This window comes from Ipomoea nil, unplaced genomic scaffold, assembly GCF_001879475.1.
Source record: "Ipomoea nil cultivar Tokyo-kokei standard unplaced genomic scaffold, Asagao_1.1 scaffold3069, whole genome shotgun sequence".
NCBI lineage: Eukaryota > Viridiplantae > Streptophyta > Magnoliopsida > Solanales > Convolvulaceae > Ipomoea > Ipomoea nil.
The window spans coordinates 3,409,585-3,429,161 of record NW_017619497.1 but is presented as its reverse complement, the minus strand read 5'-3'; the positions used below and the strand labels follow the sequence as shown (position 1 = coordinate 3,429,161).

At 35.6% G+C, this 19,577-nt stretch overlaps 2 protein-coding genes across 4 annotated transcripts; one reads left to right on the top strand and one right to left on the bottom strand.

The window, feature by feature from the left end:
* Window positions 1–1,389: 1,389 nt before the first annotated feature.
* Window positions 1,390–11,744, top strand: LOC109165433 (E4 SUMO-protein ligase PIAL2-like). 2 transcript variants are annotated; one of them, XM_019314186.1, is made up of 17 exons: window positions 1,390–1,840; window positions 3,667–3,739; window positions 4,675–4,740; window positions 6,191–6,256; window positions 6,355–6,437; window positions 6,907–6,958; window positions 7,050–7,121; window positions 8,083–8,150; window positions 8,239–8,287; window positions 8,394–8,472; window positions 8,553–8,663; window positions 9,168–9,219; window positions 9,534–9,585; window positions 9,716–9,832; window positions 9,913–10,713; window positions 10,901–11,550; window positions 11,603–11,744. In XM_019314186.1, the coding sequence occupies exons 1-17, from the start codon at window positions 1,668–1,670 to the stop codon at window positions 11,604–11,606; spliced, it is 2,568 nt and encodes an 855-aa protein (XP_019169731.1). In that variant the 5' UTR covers window positions 1,390–1,667; the 3' UTR covers window positions 11,607–11,744. The 2 variants fall into 2 exon arrangements, with proteins under 2 accessions (XP_019169731.1, XP_019169732.1); XM_019314187.1 differs by having other exon boundaries at window positions 1,391–1,840; window positions 10,904–11,744.
* Window positions 11,745–12,203: 459 nt separating this feature from the next.
* Window positions 12,204–17,861, bottom strand: LOC109165432 (SART-1 family protein DOT2). Of its 2 annotated transcripts, none has more exons than XM_019314184.1 (12): window positions 16,933–17,861; window positions 16,295–16,436; window positions 16,086–16,140; window positions 15,464–15,577; window positions 15,250–15,346; window positions 15,094–15,154; window positions 14,926–14,985; window positions 14,218–14,833; window positions 13,419–13,774; window positions 13,100–13,320; window positions 12,870–12,954; window positions 12,204–12,732 (listed from the first exon to the last, which is right to left on the bottom strand). In XM_019314184.1, exons 1-12 carry the CDS (start codon window positions 17,829–17,831, stop codon window positions 12,658–12,660), a joined length of 2,781 nt encoding a protein of 926 aa, XP_019169729.1. In that variant the 5' UTR covers window positions 17,832–17,861; the 3' UTR covers window positions 12,204–12,657. The 2 variants fall into 2 exon arrangements, with proteins under 2 accessions (XP_019169729.1, XP_019169730.1); XM_019314185.1 differs by having other exon boundaries at window positions 13,419–13,759.
* Between the last annotated feature and the right edge of the window lie 1,716 nt (window positions 17,862–19,577).

The following is a 19,577-nucleotide window of genomic DNA, read 5'->3' as shown; positions in this document are numbered from 1 at the left end:
TTTGTCTAATTTATGAAAATACTAAACAATGATAAATAAAATCTTCAAAATATAGCATTGTATGCGTACATCTAGACATTAGCTATTAATTTGAGCAATTATTTACATAAATTTAAGCAATGATAACATCAAAATATATAAACGATCCAAACCATATCTTTAATTACACTATATAATATTTGATGTTCTAATTTAAATAATTACAACAAATTTATTCCGTACATCGCACGGGTAAAAATACTTGCTAGTTCTTGTAATGCATGAATTAATTATGAAATATATATTAAATTAATTCATTAATTTTGTAATTAGAAACATAGAAACATTCTATACAATTATATATATTTACCATAACAATTACATACATAACAACATATCATATCATATATACGGGTGCATAATAATGAAAGGGTATACTAATATATATGAATTTAATTCTTTAATTCGTAATTAGAAACATAGAAACATAATATGCAATTATGTTTAGCTTAATAATTACATGCATACATCATATCATATATACGGGTTGGACTTTCAAAAGGAAATTTGAAATGAGTTTCTAAAGTATACGGGTTGTGCATTGATCATTACATACATACATAGAAACATAGATAATTGAAAAACGTCAATATGCAATTTGTTTCTTGCCTATTACGGTGTACGTAGTCTTTGTTTTTTATGCTTTGGGATTTTGAAAGTTTGTCGTTGGGCTTTCACGTAATGTTTTACTGAATTACACGAGTATCCGTAGGTGTGGAAGATCAAGATTGTAGACTCTGCAATCTGTAGATGGAGAAGATCAAGATTGCAATATACAATTTGTTTCCATTGTATTTATAAGTGTAAAATGTGATAAACATAATTCGGAAGATTTTTCAAAAAGAAAGTGTAATTAATTATTTAAAGTTTTTAAATACTAATTCTAAATAACATTTTTGTCCAAATGTTTAATATTACTAAAATAATCTTAAGTTTTGGTGGAAAAATTTGTCCAGACACTTCTGTTATTATATAGATAGATAGATAGATATAGATTCATAAGAATATGGGAAGAGATTTTTGGTGTAACCCAAGGTTAAATAAGATGCGAAGAGATGAGGAGGTTTTAACATGACCAAATGTGAAGATAGCAGAATAGTCATAGAATCAAAATGAAAATAATTTAATAAAATTTATGTGACGTTTGATTGGAGACATTTATACCTATTATCAGATTTGATATTCATTATCATATCTATTTGTTGAGTATATTGTAGTATAGGACTGAAGAATTAAACATCTAGCAATCAAAACCAAACTGATCGAAACTCGAATTGTCCACCTCTTCTACCTAAAACATATTACCCATTTCATTCCATTCCTTATATAAAAGGAGATTCAAGATTTTTGGGCGGGTACCCGGGCAATTACTCCCCTCCCGGGTTATTGTACCAAAAAGAGGTGTCTAACTGGCTAATGGCTATGCAATGGGAAATGGGAATGGCGTAGACTGGCTGGCTCCGGGTAAACCGATCTCACCGCGATTCTACAGTTCATTCAAAAAGGGAAAAAGCTTCAAATGTTCTTAAACCTTTGCTTTTCCAGCGGACTTCTCCTACATTTTACTGCGAAGAAGAAACAAAAACCTCTGGTGCGTGCTAACAAGGGCTAGAAAAAGGGGCAAGTGAATGGCGGGAAAGCCGGCTGTCTTGGCCGGTTACGGCGGCGGGAGCCGACGCCAAGACGGTGCCGCGGACTGCTCCCGCATCGTCACTGTCGCTCATCGATTAGCTACCTATGTGTGCGCTCAGCCCAGAATCAACGCCCAAGAGTTCTGCCAGTTATCCTTCCTCCTTGCCAGGTACTTTTGTGTTTTTTCTCGCATCTTATTTTCGCCAAACGCATTTGCATGTACTCGTTTTTTATTATTTATATTGTTTTTGTTAAAGAAATCGGCATTTCTGTTTGTGAATTATTTATATTGTTGAACGTGTGCTTATTTTGGTACCCACTTTTGTGATTTTAACTCCGTAGTTTTCAGCTCCTCAGTAATACACTGTTCAAACGTTTGCTTCTTCTTTCTTATTTTGTTTGTTTGTTCATTTATTGTATGCAAAGGATTATTAGTGGTGATTGGTGAAGTGAAAGATTCTCCTCTATTTTTTTAATCCCACTTTTCACTTAATAAAATATAAATTCGGACTTGTAGTTCAGAGGCCACCTTGTTGCCTTTGTCATCATCCTTGTAAATCATACAAGGAGTATGTGTTTTATTCCCTGATGGTTTCTTTGGCACACTTGTAGAGTAACAAGAGCAGACCAGTTTTAAGTTGTCCGTGCTGTTTGGTGAGACATGAACTGATAAGTGTGGATTTTATCTACTTTTTGTTCTTGAATATCTGTTCAAACTGAGCTTACCACAGCATCATGATTTTTTAAAAAGAATTGGTGCAATTTCATCTTCTATTTGATTGTCGAAGTAACAAAGTCAAGGGCTAAGTTTGGAGTTGTTCGATTTTATGTTTTTTTTTTTTTTTTTTTTACTATGGTTCATAGAGTCTGATCTCAGGTAGTCACACTCTCCATCTTATCTTGTCACACCCCTTAGTAGTTAGTAGACACCCTGGCAGTTCATTTTATTCTTATCCTCCCTCAGACATGCATAAAAAACTTGCTAAAATTATATGCATCCATTTGAAATGCAGTCTATCTATGACCTAGACTGGGTAGTGAATGCTTTGATGAAATAATGCTTACATGGATATGTACATAGCCAGAGTCCAGAGACTTTAATTTGATTAGGGTACTCTTTAACTTACAGTATAAGGCTCAATTCTTAAGTTGACAGATTGAACATGTTTTTATTTATTTATTTATTTATTTTTATTTATTTTTTTTATAAATTTACTTCCTCTATCCCATTTAATTTGTCCAATACTCCAATTTACTATTCATTGGCCAATTCATTTTTTTTTTCTTTAACAAGTTCTTATAATTTTCAAATTTGACCTTTTGTGTTCAATAGAACTATAAATGTAGTTTTTAAACATACATACATACATATACAAGGATGGAAGGAGTATTACTGTATTAAAAAGTAAAAACAAAGGAATGGATTTTTGCGTTTAATTCCCTGAAACAAGATTATTCCATTTCAAAGCCACTATATCTTTAAAATTCCAATCCACTTTGCATCTCTTTTGGAGTTTTAGTTTGTCTCTGTGCGAAATCTGTTGTTACATAGGTTCTTCTGTTAAGATACGTCTTTGAACCAGCATGCATACCAGAAATATAACTGCATGTGTTCAAACTAACACTATGTTTGATCTGCATAAAACTCCCGAAAACAAGTCATATGGCCTCCAAATCTTCCAATACATTTTCGTTTAGCTTTGTTAATATTTTATATTTAAAGTGATTATGTTTAGGATAATGTGTTTAGACTTTATTACTCTCTTATCTAGTAAGACTATCATTGGAGTGAGTTTAAGGCTATGATTATGCACAAGGTTGTCCAATGTTCCAAGTATGTTCTTGTCTGCATGGGCTCTTCTAATTGCTACTTATTGGCTATTCATTCACAATTTAGTTTATTTGCCTTCTTGGGCATGCTAGAGTAGTTTCTTCATTTGTCTCCATCATCATATTAAATATTACTGACTAAATCGGATGGTCTGCTAATTGCAGTGACATTGATTTTGCCATTGCTAATCGGGATGTACCAACTAAAGCTTCAGAGTTGCCTTCACTTGTCAAACAGGTGCATTTGTAACACGCAATGAAAATCAAAGTTGTCTTTGTTTTACATTTCTGCATACTTGCATCATACTGCGAAAAAGAAGAAGATCTAACCTAGTGAGCAGTGGTCCTGCATCATCCACTGTTAGAGGAAGGAAAATCTACAGAATGTTACATCTGTTTTTATATAGATTTTTTCAAGGGCTTGAACCCAGGATGACCTAATGGTCAACAGGGAGCTATTGGCTTGGCCACTGTCATGCCTTGCCTACTTTTATCATCTTGCAATAACTTTTATTCTTGTCTGGAATTTGCCATTTTAAGTTATCAAGGTGAAAAAGGAGAGAGAGGAAAGAATCTTAGAATCTTCTCTCTCTCTCTCTCTCTCTCTCTCTCTCTATATATATATATATATATATATATATATATATATATATATATATATATATATATATATATATATATATATATATATTTGTGAAATCTCTTTCCATTTGGAAGATTTTCCACATTTAATTTAATTAGTTTAGTTAGGTTCAATGAAAATACATTTGATTTAGCTAATTAGCTTAAGTTCAAAACATCAAAGTATAATAAAATGTTTTTATTACAATAAGACAACTTCTTTGTTAATACAAGAAAATATAATAATATAATAATATAATTAAAACCAAAGTTTCATTGTTAAATGCCTTGTTATACATAAGGGCAAATTAGGAAATTAATGGAGTGATAGATTCTCAAGAAAGTAACATGTATACCAAATACATCAAAGTTACTTTCTCTGGATTTTAATTAGCATTTTCTAGCACACACAAACACGCCAAAATGACTTCCTCTGGATTCAAATTCCCTGGAATGTGTATTGCCTTGCTATACTACCTTCATTGTGCATCTGGAACATTACTGTAACTGTCTAACTGATTTGCTTTTCACTGAACAAATATATTATTATAGGTGTGCCGACATAACTATGAACCTTCTCTGCAAGCTGCTAATATGGTTCTAATGATTTCTGTAAAGGTAATTCTAAATGCCAGTCAATTTGTCTGAACAGATTCAATAACTGATGCTCCATATTTTATCTGTCATAACCAAAGTGCAAGTGTTTTCCCTCGATACTTCATTGGATCAACTTTATGGTCAACAACTTTCGTCTGAACAGGTTCAATAACTGATGCTCCATATTTTATCTGTCATAACCAAAGTGCAAGTGTTTTCCCTTGATACTTCATTGGATCAACTTTATGGTCAACAACTTTTGTTTAGAAATTATGCTTTGCATACACTTTAGACTCTTTTCACTTTAATATAATAGACAAATGTTAGCCCGCTATGTTGATGGAAAGCTATGAACAAGTTGTGGCAGTCTAGGTATTTAGTAAACTAGATAGTAATCTTGAAGATGTTATCTTTAAAGTTAAATGTGTGCAGAGCATGAGTTTAGTGGGCAGTATCATATTCACAAACCAAACTGTGAGTTTGCCAAGTATTGCCTTGTATTGTTTGCTTAAAGATGGAGATAGAAGCCTGGTGTCCTGCATGTTGTTTGGTCCTTTGCTGTAATGCTAATTCAACAGTAATTAAGTCTTTTTACCATTTTACTTGCTAAAATGAGGTAACTAGAAACAATGGACCTTTTATGTAAGAATGCATGGCTTAAATCCTACTTGGAGCAAATGATATTGCTACTCATGCTTAGCAGCTCCTTTGTTTCACCCAAACAAACTACTTGATACTTGATTAGTGATGTTGATATTTCACATAAGTTACACCAAAGCCATCCTCGTTTCACCCAAACAAACTACTTGATACTTTATACCATATATTGTTGAATCATTGACTTAAGTTGGTTGGACTTGGTGCACTAGTTTCCCACTTCATATGCAGGTTTAGGGAAGCAAGATGTACGCAACCTTTTTTTTTTTTTTTTTTTTTTTTTTTTTTTGCTTTCAAGGTTGTTTCTAGGAGTAAGACCATAACCTAACAATCAATAGGCTAATTGACTACATTTAGTTGGTGTACAAAGGATAGCTTAAACACATACATAGAAATGCATTGGACATAGGCCCGCTTCAGGAAGAACTTGGATTCTCCTTGCATGAACTAACAGTTCACTCCAGGCATCGAATAGAAGTTTCCTCCAGGATGACAAACCAAGCGAAATAACAGCCTGATTTTATGGCTAAACAGTACAGGTTGTTCGTCTAATTTGTGATAATACTCTGTATCATACTTGCGCAAGCTAGATATGGGATTATTTTCTATGTGAACTTGTAAATGAAGTAGGAAATTGAAACTCTAAACCTGTCATTTAGGCATTCTTTGTTTGCTATTTCTCAGTGACACAGAAGATATAAGTGTATTGATTATGTCTTGCCAGCATTACTTGCCCTAGGTCCTAACTCTTATTCTAGAATTTATACATGTGATTGAGGCTCTTTTACAACTTTGACTTGGTTACAATTTGTAGAGTGCTTGTCAGAGTGGGTGGTTTTCTGAAAAAGATTCTGAAGATCTTCACTATCTTGCAAATGAGGTTAGTAACTATTCTTTGATTTATATTGTACTGGTTCTTACTTCACTCTTTTATTTTTTAATATATATTTAATATTTAATTATTATTTCCATATTCAGATCTCTCGTTACTTCTGCACTGGAACAGATTTTTCAAGTGAACCTAGTGGTTCTCAATCCATTATCCAAACAATTATGACGAGGTAGGAATGTTTACACATATTTTCTTGCCTTGTAGGCTGAATATATAATTCTATGTCTAAGCACATCAATACAAATAATTCCAATAATTTTGTTGAATTTTATCAATATGTATCAGTTACTGCTCATCCCAAAGTTGTAGACCATACTATAATATTTGGATGACCACACTTTGCTTTGGCAACGTTAATGTATTTCCTTTTCTTTAAATATTACTTATTAGAATGGTCTATTTGGTAAATATTCTTCTATGGTATTCTGAAAACTTATGGTGTGGAAATGATTTTGGAAAGAATTATTAAATTTCTGTTGCTTGAGATTAAAATTAGACCCAACTGAACTGAAATACAATAGTTTAGTTTCCTTCAGATGTAGTGATTGAGGGATATGCCTTTTGCATAATATTTGTCTTCTAACTATGATGAATGCCTAGCACCACTGGCTCTTACTGAAGAAACTCTGTATTGGCAGATTTTTTCCCACATTGAAAATGGGCCAGATATTTGTCTTTCTGGAAGTCAAGGTACTCATATATCCCAATCACCTAGTTGTGCGCATGTTTAGGGTTTAATTTGAGTCAGTTTTGTTCTAATGCAATTCTACTTTTCTGATAGCCTGGATATGGTGTTTTTGTGAACGACTTCTGCATACCAAAGAATGTTCAATTTTCTCCGGGAGAGAATATAGTAAGCACCTCCTACTTTGATTGAGGTTCATGCTTATATTTTTAATATTCTCAAGTGAGTTTGCAAAAGTAGTTCTTGCTTTGGGCAAATAACTTTTCATTCATTCTATGGTCAGATACAAACTTATTTTTAGCTGATATGCTTCAGTGTCTGGACTTTTTCCCTTTTAGTGCTGTTTGCATATTTGTTTTTTATTCATATTGTATCTTAAGATCACACACTGTATTATGTTATCTGAGTACTTATTGACATTCTGAGATCTCATCTTTCTTTTTGTGACTGTACTGACATTCTAATCAATCTTTAATCATGAACTCCTTTTTTTTTGGAGTACTATTGACCCTGTTACGTGTAGTATCTGTTCAAATATACTTTCTCAACCTACTGTTATCATGAACTCCTTAATCTTAGTGTAATCATGAATTTAAGTGATCTGAAAATGACTGACAGACTAGTGTCCTACACAGGCAAGTAACAAGTGGTTTTCATTATTCATCATTCTTGTATGCAATCTTTTAAGGGTGCATTTTGGAAAGCAGTTGGAGCAGTCCATTTCTCCAATTACTCTCTGGAAGACCGTTTGGATAGATCGCTGTTAGACTGATTGGAGTGGTGATTTGGATGAATTGCAGTTAGTGGTGGAGTGATTCGCCACTCCAATCACAGAAATTTAAACTGGGGTGGGGGTGTTGTAAGGGCCGGTGGGAGTCGTGTGACTGAAGTGGTCCAACCACTCCAATCTCACCCCAATTGCTCTAACTAGTCTAATCTCATTGCTGGGCTAGAGTGCCTATGTCTACAGTTGAGGGGTTGGGAAGGACTCACAATAGTTGTATTGTTTTATATGCTGATTTCCTTCATAAAGTACATTATAGCTGCCAATGGTGGAACATGCACAGTTGCACACTGAGGTTTGAATATAAGTATATAACTCCCACCTTTATTTTCTTTTTGCCTGCAGAGATTATTTGTTGCCCAAGTAGATAATATGGAGACATCATCATGTCTCATAAGCCCCCCTGAAGTGAAGTATGGAATTCATTTCCATATCCTTTTTATTTAACTATCTGTCAAAGTTATTTGACTGCTCTAATGTATATTTGTTTTGTTTTTGAAGCTTTCTCCACAATGGGAATGTACTGCCAAAGCGAACAAATATGTTTATGGTCTGTTGCAGTAGTACTTTTGAGAAGTATTATTGGAAAATCTAATATCCAAAAATTACCTAATGCCATTAATGCTAAATGATATTTAATTTTTGTATTTTGCTAGGATTCTGGACCTCAGGTTCCAACAGTTCTATCATTAAAGTATGGAACAAATCTTCTTCAAGCTGTGGGCCAGTTTAATGGTATGATTGGAGAATTGTCCTATCCTGCTTTTGTTATTGTAATTGGTATAAAACTTACTGTATTGTTCATCATTGTGAAGGAAATTACATTATTCTTGTTGCCCGTATGAGCACGATCTCAATCCCTGATCCTGCCACCCAGCCCACCCTTCTAAATTTTCTGCAACCAGCTCCTGCTTTGGAAGATCCAGGTATGCAGCGGGTAGTACTTTAAGTTGCACAACCTTGATTATCCATGATAGATACTGGCATGTTGTCTTGGGTACACCGTACACCCAATATTTATTAAGTTGTAGGTGTATTTTGGAGGATCCTTGTGAAGTAGGTGTATTTGGAAGGATCCTTGTGAAGTACCCATTTCTTAGGGATATGTGTTCTGCATGGTTTTGGTGCAAATGAGAAGCCCTGATAACATTTCAGTATCTGTTTTGGTCCTTTTGGAAGCATAGAAATTATACCTGAGATTGTCTACTCAATTATGTGCTCTACCTAAACCGATATTGTAGCTGAGATCCTTTCGGAGCAATTATGTTTGCCCCTCTAATAGCTCAAGCTTTTAGTTTAGGTGGAGAACATAATTGAACAGTTAAGTACTTGCTTTATGAACTTGTCAGGCAACTTCATAGCTGCCTAGCTTACTTCTCTTATGAAACTGTAAGACTAGTACTGATGACTGCTGTCATTTTCTACTATAGAATCGGATGTAATTGAGGGACCATCAAGAATATCCCTGAACTGTCCCATAAGGTATGATGTTTTCTCTGCTGCTTCTTTGAATTTTGACGTGGAGGTATAGACAAAACAGCTTTTGGCTTCTACTTATTCCATAAGCTTTTGACGTGCTGGATCTGTTGAGTATGTAGATTTATTATTTGTTGCCTAATGGAAAGAATTAGATTTCAGTTGGGTGTTGTATAGACATTAAAAAGAATTAAATAATTTACTTCATCAGTTTTTATTTTTGAACAATCCCTTTTCTCCCGCCCAATTGAATGTGATTCCTCTTTCCAGATGCCAGCTGCGACATCTAAATATTTTTCTGATAACTTCTTACTTTACAGTTTCAAGCATATTAAAACTCCTGTTAAAGGCCACTCATGCAAACATCTTCAGGTGAGAGCCCATAGCTGTGAATTGTTTAAATTAATCATGTCCAACATACTAAAAGGCCATATGCTACCTGCTAAAAGTTCATCATTTTCATTTCTATGATTGGATCTAATTGAACATGTTTCTGCCGTAGTGTTTTGATTATGAGAACTATGTTGACATAAATTCAAGAAGACCATCCTGGCGTTGTCCTTATTGCAATCAGCCAGTTTGCTTCACTGACATCCGTATTGATCAAGATATTGTCAAGGCAAGGATTTTTATTTATTTATGGGATGTGTGTTGCTTGAAATTATCTTGTTTTGGAGTAACCTAAATTTTATCTTAAAGGTTTTGAAAGACGTCGGAGAAAATACTACTCATGTGATCATCTCTTCAGACAGTTCATGGAAGGCAATAATGGACAGTGATGATCATAATGATGAAAAGACACCAGATAAAAGCCTTAAATCTGCGGAGGGTGAAGCAGTGCTGCCATGTTCTAGTGGTATCTCAAATGCACCTGTAGATATTTTGGATCTTACTACATTAGATGATGAAATGGATGAAGTGGGTAGGGGAGACAGTGTAGACCAAAAGGCAATCCAGAGCAACTACCAAGGTCAACCTTGCACAAAAAATCCGAGCAATTCTAATCACACTTCTCATGAAGTGGATGATTTCTGGAGAGGAATTTATCTCTCCACATATGTATTGGGCACTTCTAGTTCTACATCAAATCTGCAGACCGTTGGTGTTTCCAATCACACTCCGATTTCCATGCCATCACCTGTTCTAACAGATGCTGTTATTCCTGCCTCTGTGATGCAGGGTGGAGTTTCTTCTCCCAGTACCTTACAGCATTACCAATTTGGGAATTCAGATTTCCCATCAATAGTTAGTCATACAAGTGGAACGCCGGTTGCAGTTCAAGCTGCTCCAGCTCTTGCATCTCAACATAGACCAAGAAATGGGATGAACTTCACGATCTGCAATGGCCCTTCAGCAACTTCTCAGGATTCTCCTGCCCAGTCACTGATTAACAGGAATGCAGTCCCTTTTAGCCTTGGAATGCAGGAGCAATTCTCCATGTCTAACCCAAATATGCTCCAGGTGTCACAGTTACCCCCATCAACACTATCCAGTACAGGGGTAAATAGCTTAACTGCCTGCTTCTCTTCTGGTTCTTTCTTCAAATGAGAACTATTTAACATTCTATTGTTTTTTACTTGCTTCAATAATCAATAATCATAATGATTCAATGTGTTTAAGATTCTTCATTTCTCTGTCGGTGGTTGGTTGCTCTTCTTGCTCATTCATTTTCTTGTGGCATGGATAGCAGCTGGAGCATCCTTTCATTTCTGCTCACCCAGCTCAACAGTTCACTGGCTTTCAAGGTCGAGGTCAAATGCCCGGTCCTTACAGAGGTTCACCAGTTTTCTCAAGTCAGCAGCAGGGAATGCTGAACCAGAGGGCACCCTATGTGACAAGTAATTCTCAAGGTCTCACTCGACCATCTGCTTCAAGTTTCTTGCAAACTCCTCGTGTTCAAGGCAGTTCACGGAGTGGTGTTGGTCAGGCAAGAGGCGGTGTTAGCTGTCAACATGCTCAGTCAATGGTTGGAGTCCAGCCAAGTTCCCAAACTGCCAGACCTGTTCAAATACCTCAAAATGCTGCTCATCTTCTAGTGAACCCAAATTCATTCAGAGTACCACCAGGGGCAGGGGGTTATCAACATGGAAACATGTCAGGCACAGTAGCAGTGAATTTACCTTCATATCAAGACGGGCGCCCCATGGTCCGTATGCGTGGTGGCCTATCAGGACAAGCTTATAATGATGCTCTGAGGCACTACAATATTCATCCAACCCAACAAGCACAGGCACAAGCTCAAGCCATCCCGCCTAATTTCTCGCCCCAGTTACAAGTACTCATTGCTAACAGAGTTGCTGTTGGATCGGCACCGGTGAATAACTCCTCATCAACAGGGTAAGCTCAAGCCATTAGCCATCCCATCCTGCCTAATGTCTCACCCCAGTAGGTGAAAGCCGTGAAGCTGTCTGTATATAATATGGCCATTTTAACAATTTTCTTCAGTGATATAGCTTTTGTATGTATGCATTGACATCTGAACTATATAATACTCCGCAGAAATGACAGACAGTACATATATAGCTTTTGTATGTATGCAAGTGTTATGCTTCAGATTCGTCTCTGTGGTGTTACGTTTTCATGGTTTGTTTACCTTCTTTAGAGGTCAGCCGAAGAATTTGCTTAGGAATATCACTGTTAACAGGTTTATATAATTTAGGTTGGAGACATGTTTTAGGTTAGCCTATAAAATTTAGCTTTTTAGCATTGTCTTTTGATAGGTTTGTTTGTCGAGGGATCAAATGCATCACTTTGGTGTCAATAACAGAAACATTAATAACAACAAATTGAGTCAACTACACCTCTATAGCTTAAGAATATTTGAATTCTTATAAGACAATTACTAATTTGTTCCAAGTATAGAATTCATACTTACAGAATTTCATAACGCAAGACGCAAAAAGTCAAACACAAATTTCATAACGCAAGACACAAAAAGTCAAACACAAACACATGGACCAGGATCCATAGTGCAGTGTAAACTCAGACCATGGTATAACAATTGACATCCAACATGTAAGAACTCAAACTTGTTGGGATGTCTATATATTACTCCGTAGTTTCTATTCATATCAGCATACATTCAGTATACATACCAAAAGGATAAATTGTTTACAGATGTACAAAACATAACTAGTTTTTTGGAATACAAAACATAACTAGTTGGTTTCTACACAACTGATTGTTTCATTGATATACCCTCTTCATCACCATCAAAAGACATATTTTGTTAATGCAAAGTGTAGCAAATGAAAGTGATCAACAATCCCAAATAAATTCAAGTGATAGGGAATCTGGTTCATTGATGCTCTCAACAAGATTGTAATGTCAATTATAACCGTTGAACTTGTGGGACAAGATTGATGATTGATGATTTTCAACAAGAATGTAGTGCTAGCACCAGTTGCTTCAACCTTCAACGCATAAGAGTGCATTAACTTCAAATCAGGTTCTAGGCTTCTTTTGTGAGTTAGAGTCACCTGGCTCATATTTCCTTTTTATGCCCAAGAAGTGTTCAACCTGAGATATTAAATAACACTGTAACTCAGAGATAACACTAGTAGTAAATCCAGACTGAATAACAAACTAGAAAAGATTATTATATGAAACTGCAAAGGACATTAGACAACAGAAACATAAGTTGAAAATACAATGACCTTTTTATCACCGAGCATAGGTGTTAAACCACCAGGAAGGTCCTTCTCAACAGTAGCAAAACCACTTCTGGGATCACTAGTTTGCCTGGCAACAGTAAAAATGCAAAATTGATTTTTTTTTAAAGGAAAGTAAGATACATCTTTAAAGAATTATGAGCATGCTGATAAATTTACTAGATGCTGTTAGTGATATCAAGGAGACAGAATAAATCAGTTAAGGAGAGACGTACCCTGGTTTAACATGTCCACTAAGAATAAGATAAGGAGTCTTCAGTTTTTCTTGAGCTTCCCTCATTCTCTCCACAGACTGTGATGGTGTGTCTGAATTTTTCATTTGTTTCACCTTTAGCTCTTCTTGGTATTGCCGCATGCGTTTCTCTTGTTTCATTTTGCCAGGGCCCTTTCCATGAAATTTATGGGAAAGCAACCGAAAGGCCTCTTTTGGAGTCAACTAGTAAAGCCAAAAAATAGAGTATGGTGAATAGGAGGTATTACAAAATACTGATGCAGAAATATGAAAAGAAGGATTTGTCAAGCAACAGTACTTACAATTCGGCCATACTCATCAGTCCTCTCTATGTGTATTTCCTTGGGTCCTTCCTGGTCAGTAATGCCAACAAGCTTGCTTTTCTTCTTGTCCATGTTTCGACCACCCCATTCAATTGTTTCCTTGAGTGTTCCTCGTTCTTTCAGAAGCCTGAGAGCTCCAGATAACCCCTTTCCAACAGAAGCTTCATGTATTGCGCCATCTGGAGCCGCCTCTTCATCCTCCTCTATGGCTGGTTCATTATTCTCAGTTTCTTTCACCTCTGTCCAGCCACCATCCTCAGTTATTGCTGCTGCTTCAGGAGAAACCGGTGTCACATCTTCCATGAAAACATCTTCAGCATCTGGTTTTTTCGAATCTAAAACAGTAAAGTAAAATTAGATAACAGTAAAAATACATCTACAAAAACTACAACACTTTATAAGAAGAAAACTACATAAATATATAGATCCAACATACTAAAAAGGACCAAAAACACACAAAAGATTTCCATGGAGAGAATGGAAAGCTGCACCTAAAAGTAAGAAAAAGTTATTGATGCAAAATTCTCTCATCCTGAATGGTGTCTGAAAAAAAAAAAAGAAAAAAAAAAAAAAAAGAACAGGGGATGGGGATATAAGCAGGAAGCATCAGGGAACGTAAGCATTCCATATCTTCCTAAACCTCATAATCTGGTTGTACACAAGTTATGCAAGAGAGATGAGATCACCCAGTCATGTATTGGATAAAACTAATGAGTAAAACACTGTGCCATGTCAAATATTTAAAGCTATTGAGCATTACTATATTGATGTCACCTACCTTCATCAAGCTGAAGACCCCAGACAAACTCTTCCATTTCTGTGAAGACAACCTTATTTTCTTGCGAGTCTCCAATTGCAGGGTTGGAGTTATTATCTACAGTTGAATTGTTTGCATTTGAAGTGGCAAGCAATGCAATGGCCTCTGGTACAGATTTACCAGCCTCTTGTTTTTTCAGAGCTAATTTTCTTGCCCTTTCCAATGATTTTCGAAGCTCCTCATCATCATCATCAAATACAGCATCATCTTCCTCTGCCTTGGTGGTAATAGCTTGCTCAGGTCGAAGTGCTTTAGATGCTTCCTGAGCCTTTGTATATGCAGTCTGGTATGCCTTACTTCGCATCTCAGCCTCAGCTCTCTCCTTTTCCTCCTTTAGGGCTTGCCTTGTCTTATCATTCCGAGGACCAAGATCCCCAGCACCCAGTCCAGTAGAAATAGCCTCTGCTTCAAGGGCATCTATGTCCAGCTTCTCTTTCTTTCTTAGAGATTTTTTTTTCTTGGGCTTCTTAAATTGAAGCATTTCTTCTTGAGTATAATAGTCTGTCAAAATTCTACTAGAGGAATTGAGATCTTCAGTGTGGTTTTTTGTGGCAACCCCCTGAATTCTTCTCCGGAGCTGGCAATTCAAAAATAGAGCTTGGATTAACAGACAAATTCCTTGAAACAATCCTTAGGGCCATTCACAATATAAATGAACAAATTAATTACCTCTTCCAGTTTCTTCTCTGCACCACCACTAAAACGTCCAGTTCCATCAAGGGTCACACCCTGAAGTTAAGAATAAGCCAAGTAAAAAAGACAGTACTAATAAATATTGCAAATCAGTAGCAGTAACTAGAAAAAAAATTAAAAAAATAAAGAAAAAAATAAATTAACCTCCTCTTCCATCGGGTCATCATATTGTGGAAGCATTTTCTTTTCAGAATCAAGCTCATCACTGCACAAATTAGAAAATAGAGAGATAAATCATTAACATAATAAACACCTTGGTCTATCACTAATTACGTTATTAATGATTACATTAAATCCTACCTCTGATCATAAATCCCTTTTTTCTTCTTTGCAGCCTTGTATGCATCGTCCCTCCGCTTCTGCTCTCCAATTTCAATATTTTCAAGCACATCAACCTCTGAGATATACAATATACCTCACCTTAGAATCTGAGTCCACAAATCCCAAAAAGATGAAGACTCGACAGAATATGCAAGAAAATGGGGGAAATATAAAATAAGACTTGAATGTGTACCTTGATTTACATCATCACCAGAAAGTATGCTCTGATCCTTGAGAGTTAAGACAACTGAACCTCCTTCAAGTACTTTGTCAAGCCCATGAAGAATTTTTGCCCCACTCAGCTCTTCTATTGAAAGATGTATAATAAAAATTAGACTGATCCAATCAAATAAAGTTCATTCACATTTCTCATTGACCCATACATTTGAATCTGAAAATTGCAAGAATACTGCCAATATTAAATCATTTAATAAACTATATATTGAGTTATGTTCTCTTTTGAGAACCCAACCACCAAATTTACCAAGACATAAAAAGGAGTGACTGCATTTCAGCTCAGACCAACCAACCCAAAGAAAAAGATTAACTTTTTATGTAGATTCAAAATACAGCCTTCATTGAAAGTCAAGAACTTCAGTTCATTACTCACATCTGAGACAAAATGGCCCCTTTTTCAAACAAATGCTTGCAACAGGTAATAATCTTATTCTATTGAGAGTCCAAGACAGAAGTACCACATCAAACTAATTTCCTTCCCATCCCCCTATTTAAACGTAACATATAATAAATTATGGATTTGCTAAAAATGAGAAAAATATTTCAATGAAGAAAGATAGAGTGAGAGAGAGCAATACCAGTAGTGCGTCGCGTTGCTTCCTCATCATCACTTTCTTCTTGATCAATTCTATCCTGAAAAATTGATCATGCAAAGATTAATTCTTGTGCTGTTAACAAGAATCTGTTTTGGTTTTTTTTGGATGTGGTGTCTGAGGGGTGGGGTTAATTTATATTTGATAACTGATAAGCAACAGATAAAGAATATCTGAAAACATAAACAATCTACCTGCTCTTCAAAAATCTTTGAGAGCTGCAAGGCTTTCTCCTTTTCAGCCTTCCTTTTTTCCTCAATCTGGCGGCTCTTGTTAACCCATGTTAAAACTTCAGAGGCACCTTCTGATTTTTTCTTCAACCTTTCTTCCTTCATCCTGGAGGTCACAAGGCATTATGTGAGAATTAAAGCTAAATACCCGCCAATATTTTCAAAATGTAGTTTTTCACATCCAATAAGAAATTGAAAGTTCATCCCACTTAACAAAAAAGTTCTTTTGTTTTTTCAGTCAATATCAGACAACACATTCCATTAAACAAGATAGAGATCAAACATCATGAAGCTACAATCTTGAAAAATCACAGCCAAGCCAAAAAACCAATTACAATTTGGCAAATGGATTTTAACCATAAGTTCAGAGTTGGGAATAGAGCAAAGACCAATTTATGTATCCATAAAGTATATGGAATTACTAGGATCCAAAGCAGCATTTTCCCTATATAAAGATGCTTTCATAAATCAGATGCATCAGAATGACAGTATATAATATCCAGTAAAATATGTTTTTATAAAGTTTTGTTTCAGAGACAGGCATTAAAATACTGATAGATGCATAATCAATTCAGAAACTAAAATAATAATTAAGTACTTACTTCAAAATACGTTCCTCCAGCTCTGGAACAGCAGGCTGTGATCCAATAGATTCACCCTTCACAAGAGAAATCCTGGTATCCTCGGCATCAGCTAGACCCATTTCCTGTTCAGATAAGTCCCCATCAATACCATCTTCTTCATTGAATCTTGACACGTCATCATTTCCCACATCCATGCTCCTATTCCGATAGCTTCCATCTGTGTCTCTTGACTTCTCCTTACCACGAACCACATCCCACTCCTCTCTAGTTCTCTGTTTCACCTTTTCTTTATCACTTGCATCTTTACTTCTCACCCTATCATATTCCCTTTCCCTTTCTCTCTGTTTCTCTCTATCCTTCTCCTTTTCTCTTTCTCTATCTTTTGTCCTCTCCTTGTCCTTGTCTTTATCCCTGTTTTTGTCTTTTGCTCTCTCCTTATCTCGACCCCGTCCACCATCCCTCTCCAAGTCGTCCTTATCTCGCTCTTTTTCCTTTTCATGATATCTACGATCTTTCTCTCTTCCTCTATCTCTCTCTTTGTCTCTGTACTTGTCCCTGTCAGTATCTTTCTCTCGAACCCTGTCTCTGGTCTTGTCCTTTTCTGTATCATCTCTATCCTCCTTCCTTCTATCTCTACTGGACACCCGGTCCTTCTGTAAACCTTTATCCTCTTTCTCTCCCTCTCTTAACCGTTCTCGATTTTTACTTCTATGTTCTTTTTCTTCTTTTCGGCCAGAACTCCCAGAAGTCTTGCTCTGATGCTTGCTTGAATCCCTAGATTTCTCAAGATCATTTTCTTCCAAAGCATCAAGTCCATCCTCACCCCACCTCTCCCTACCAGGCGAATCATCTCGTTCTCTCATTTCACCACTTCTTTCAGGCCTCAAGTCAGTCGAGTCAACATCCATCATAACCATTGGAAATAGTAATAGGCTAGCAAGCACAGCTACAATTTATTTGTACCCTCTATAATAGCTAATCTGTAAAAGAGAAAGACATTATCCATTAAGTTCATCAAAAAATCAAAGAACAGGCATGTAAGGAAAATGGGAAAGCCTTGAGATAAATCAAAGAAATTATGGCAACATGAAAGACTCAAAGACTAATTAATTTAAATATTCTATGAAGGAGTAATGAAAAGTCATGAAAGAATGAAATTACACATAGAAGACTAGTTTCATTGCTCATTTATTACATACATACATATACATAATAACAAGTTGAACTGCTCAGATTTTCAAGCACTGAAACAGTTGCATCCGTCTTCCTTCCCCAAATATGGAGTCCATGTGTATACACAGAATTACACATGTGTGCACACACACAAATAAACAGTTAGCTCTCTAATCTAATTTATAGTGAAGTACTAAAATAACAGAATTGATATAGTATGCAGTCATTTTAAAATTATTGACTACTAACTATATATCCGTGTTACTTTTATATCTAGACCTGTCACATAATCAATATAAACGTTTTTTTCTGTTCATCCTTCAATTTATCCCATAAATAACCTAAACAATTATCTCAGCTATTCCTAACCAATGGCCAACCAGAGCTTGATTTAAATCAGTTTTCTACCTATGCTGAAAGTATCATGGCAAATTGAAAAACCACATGCCCAATTCCATTGAAAATCAATAACATTAACTAGAGAAGAAGATTTTAGAATACAAGCCTCTAATTTAAAATCTCCCTAAGCAATTTCAACAAACACTAGTTAAAGACTTGAACTTTTGAACATCAGAAGATGAAATCAATTCTTGAGGGGGGAAAAGTATATTATAATTATTCATTTCAACCCTTAAATTTAGTGCAATGAAGTCCAAATCTTGACGGGATGACAAAGTGGCTACATACGGTGTTAAAATTGGGAATGACATGACATCACAGTGGAACAAATTTCTCTCTGGAAAATTCAAAGCTCCCAATTCCCAAATAGAAAATACAGACATGACCTAGGGCTAAAAAGGCGTACGAGATGACAATATATGCATAGTTGCACTTGTATGAATTTTAGAATTGTAGTATTGAAGTAAGCATCCGTGCATAGGGGTGAGCATCGGTCGGTTACGGTTAATAACCGACCGATAACCGAATAACCAATGGTGTTTTTTTTAACCTACGTAACCGACTGAAACCGACCGAACATACACATATTTCGGTTTTGGTTGGTTATTTCGGTAACCGAAAAACCGAGAGTGAACTTCATATTTTTATAGTCCATAGTCTTCACAATAAATGGTTTAAACTAATAAATGGTTATCTAACTTATTAGAGTGAACTTCATAGTCTTCAAAATTCACAAGTCATAGCCATACTCAGTAGGCCCATACAACCATACTGCTTACTGCTAATCTGCTTATCTGCCATAGTTCATTAGGAAAAGAAATAACCATGCTTCCACATACTGCCAATCTATAATTAAAAAAATAATTTAATACTAAAATTAAAAGGCCAAATAATGAAACAGTGAATAAACTAACATTGTGAATTAGTGTGTACTTAATTCAATAAACTAAATTACTTAAACATATTCTACAATAAACTAACATATTTATATGAATTAACCAGAGTTAATAACACAGAGTTATGACTAACATATTCGTATGAAGTTATGAATTAACACAGTAAGTCAGTAACACTAACACAGAATCACAATA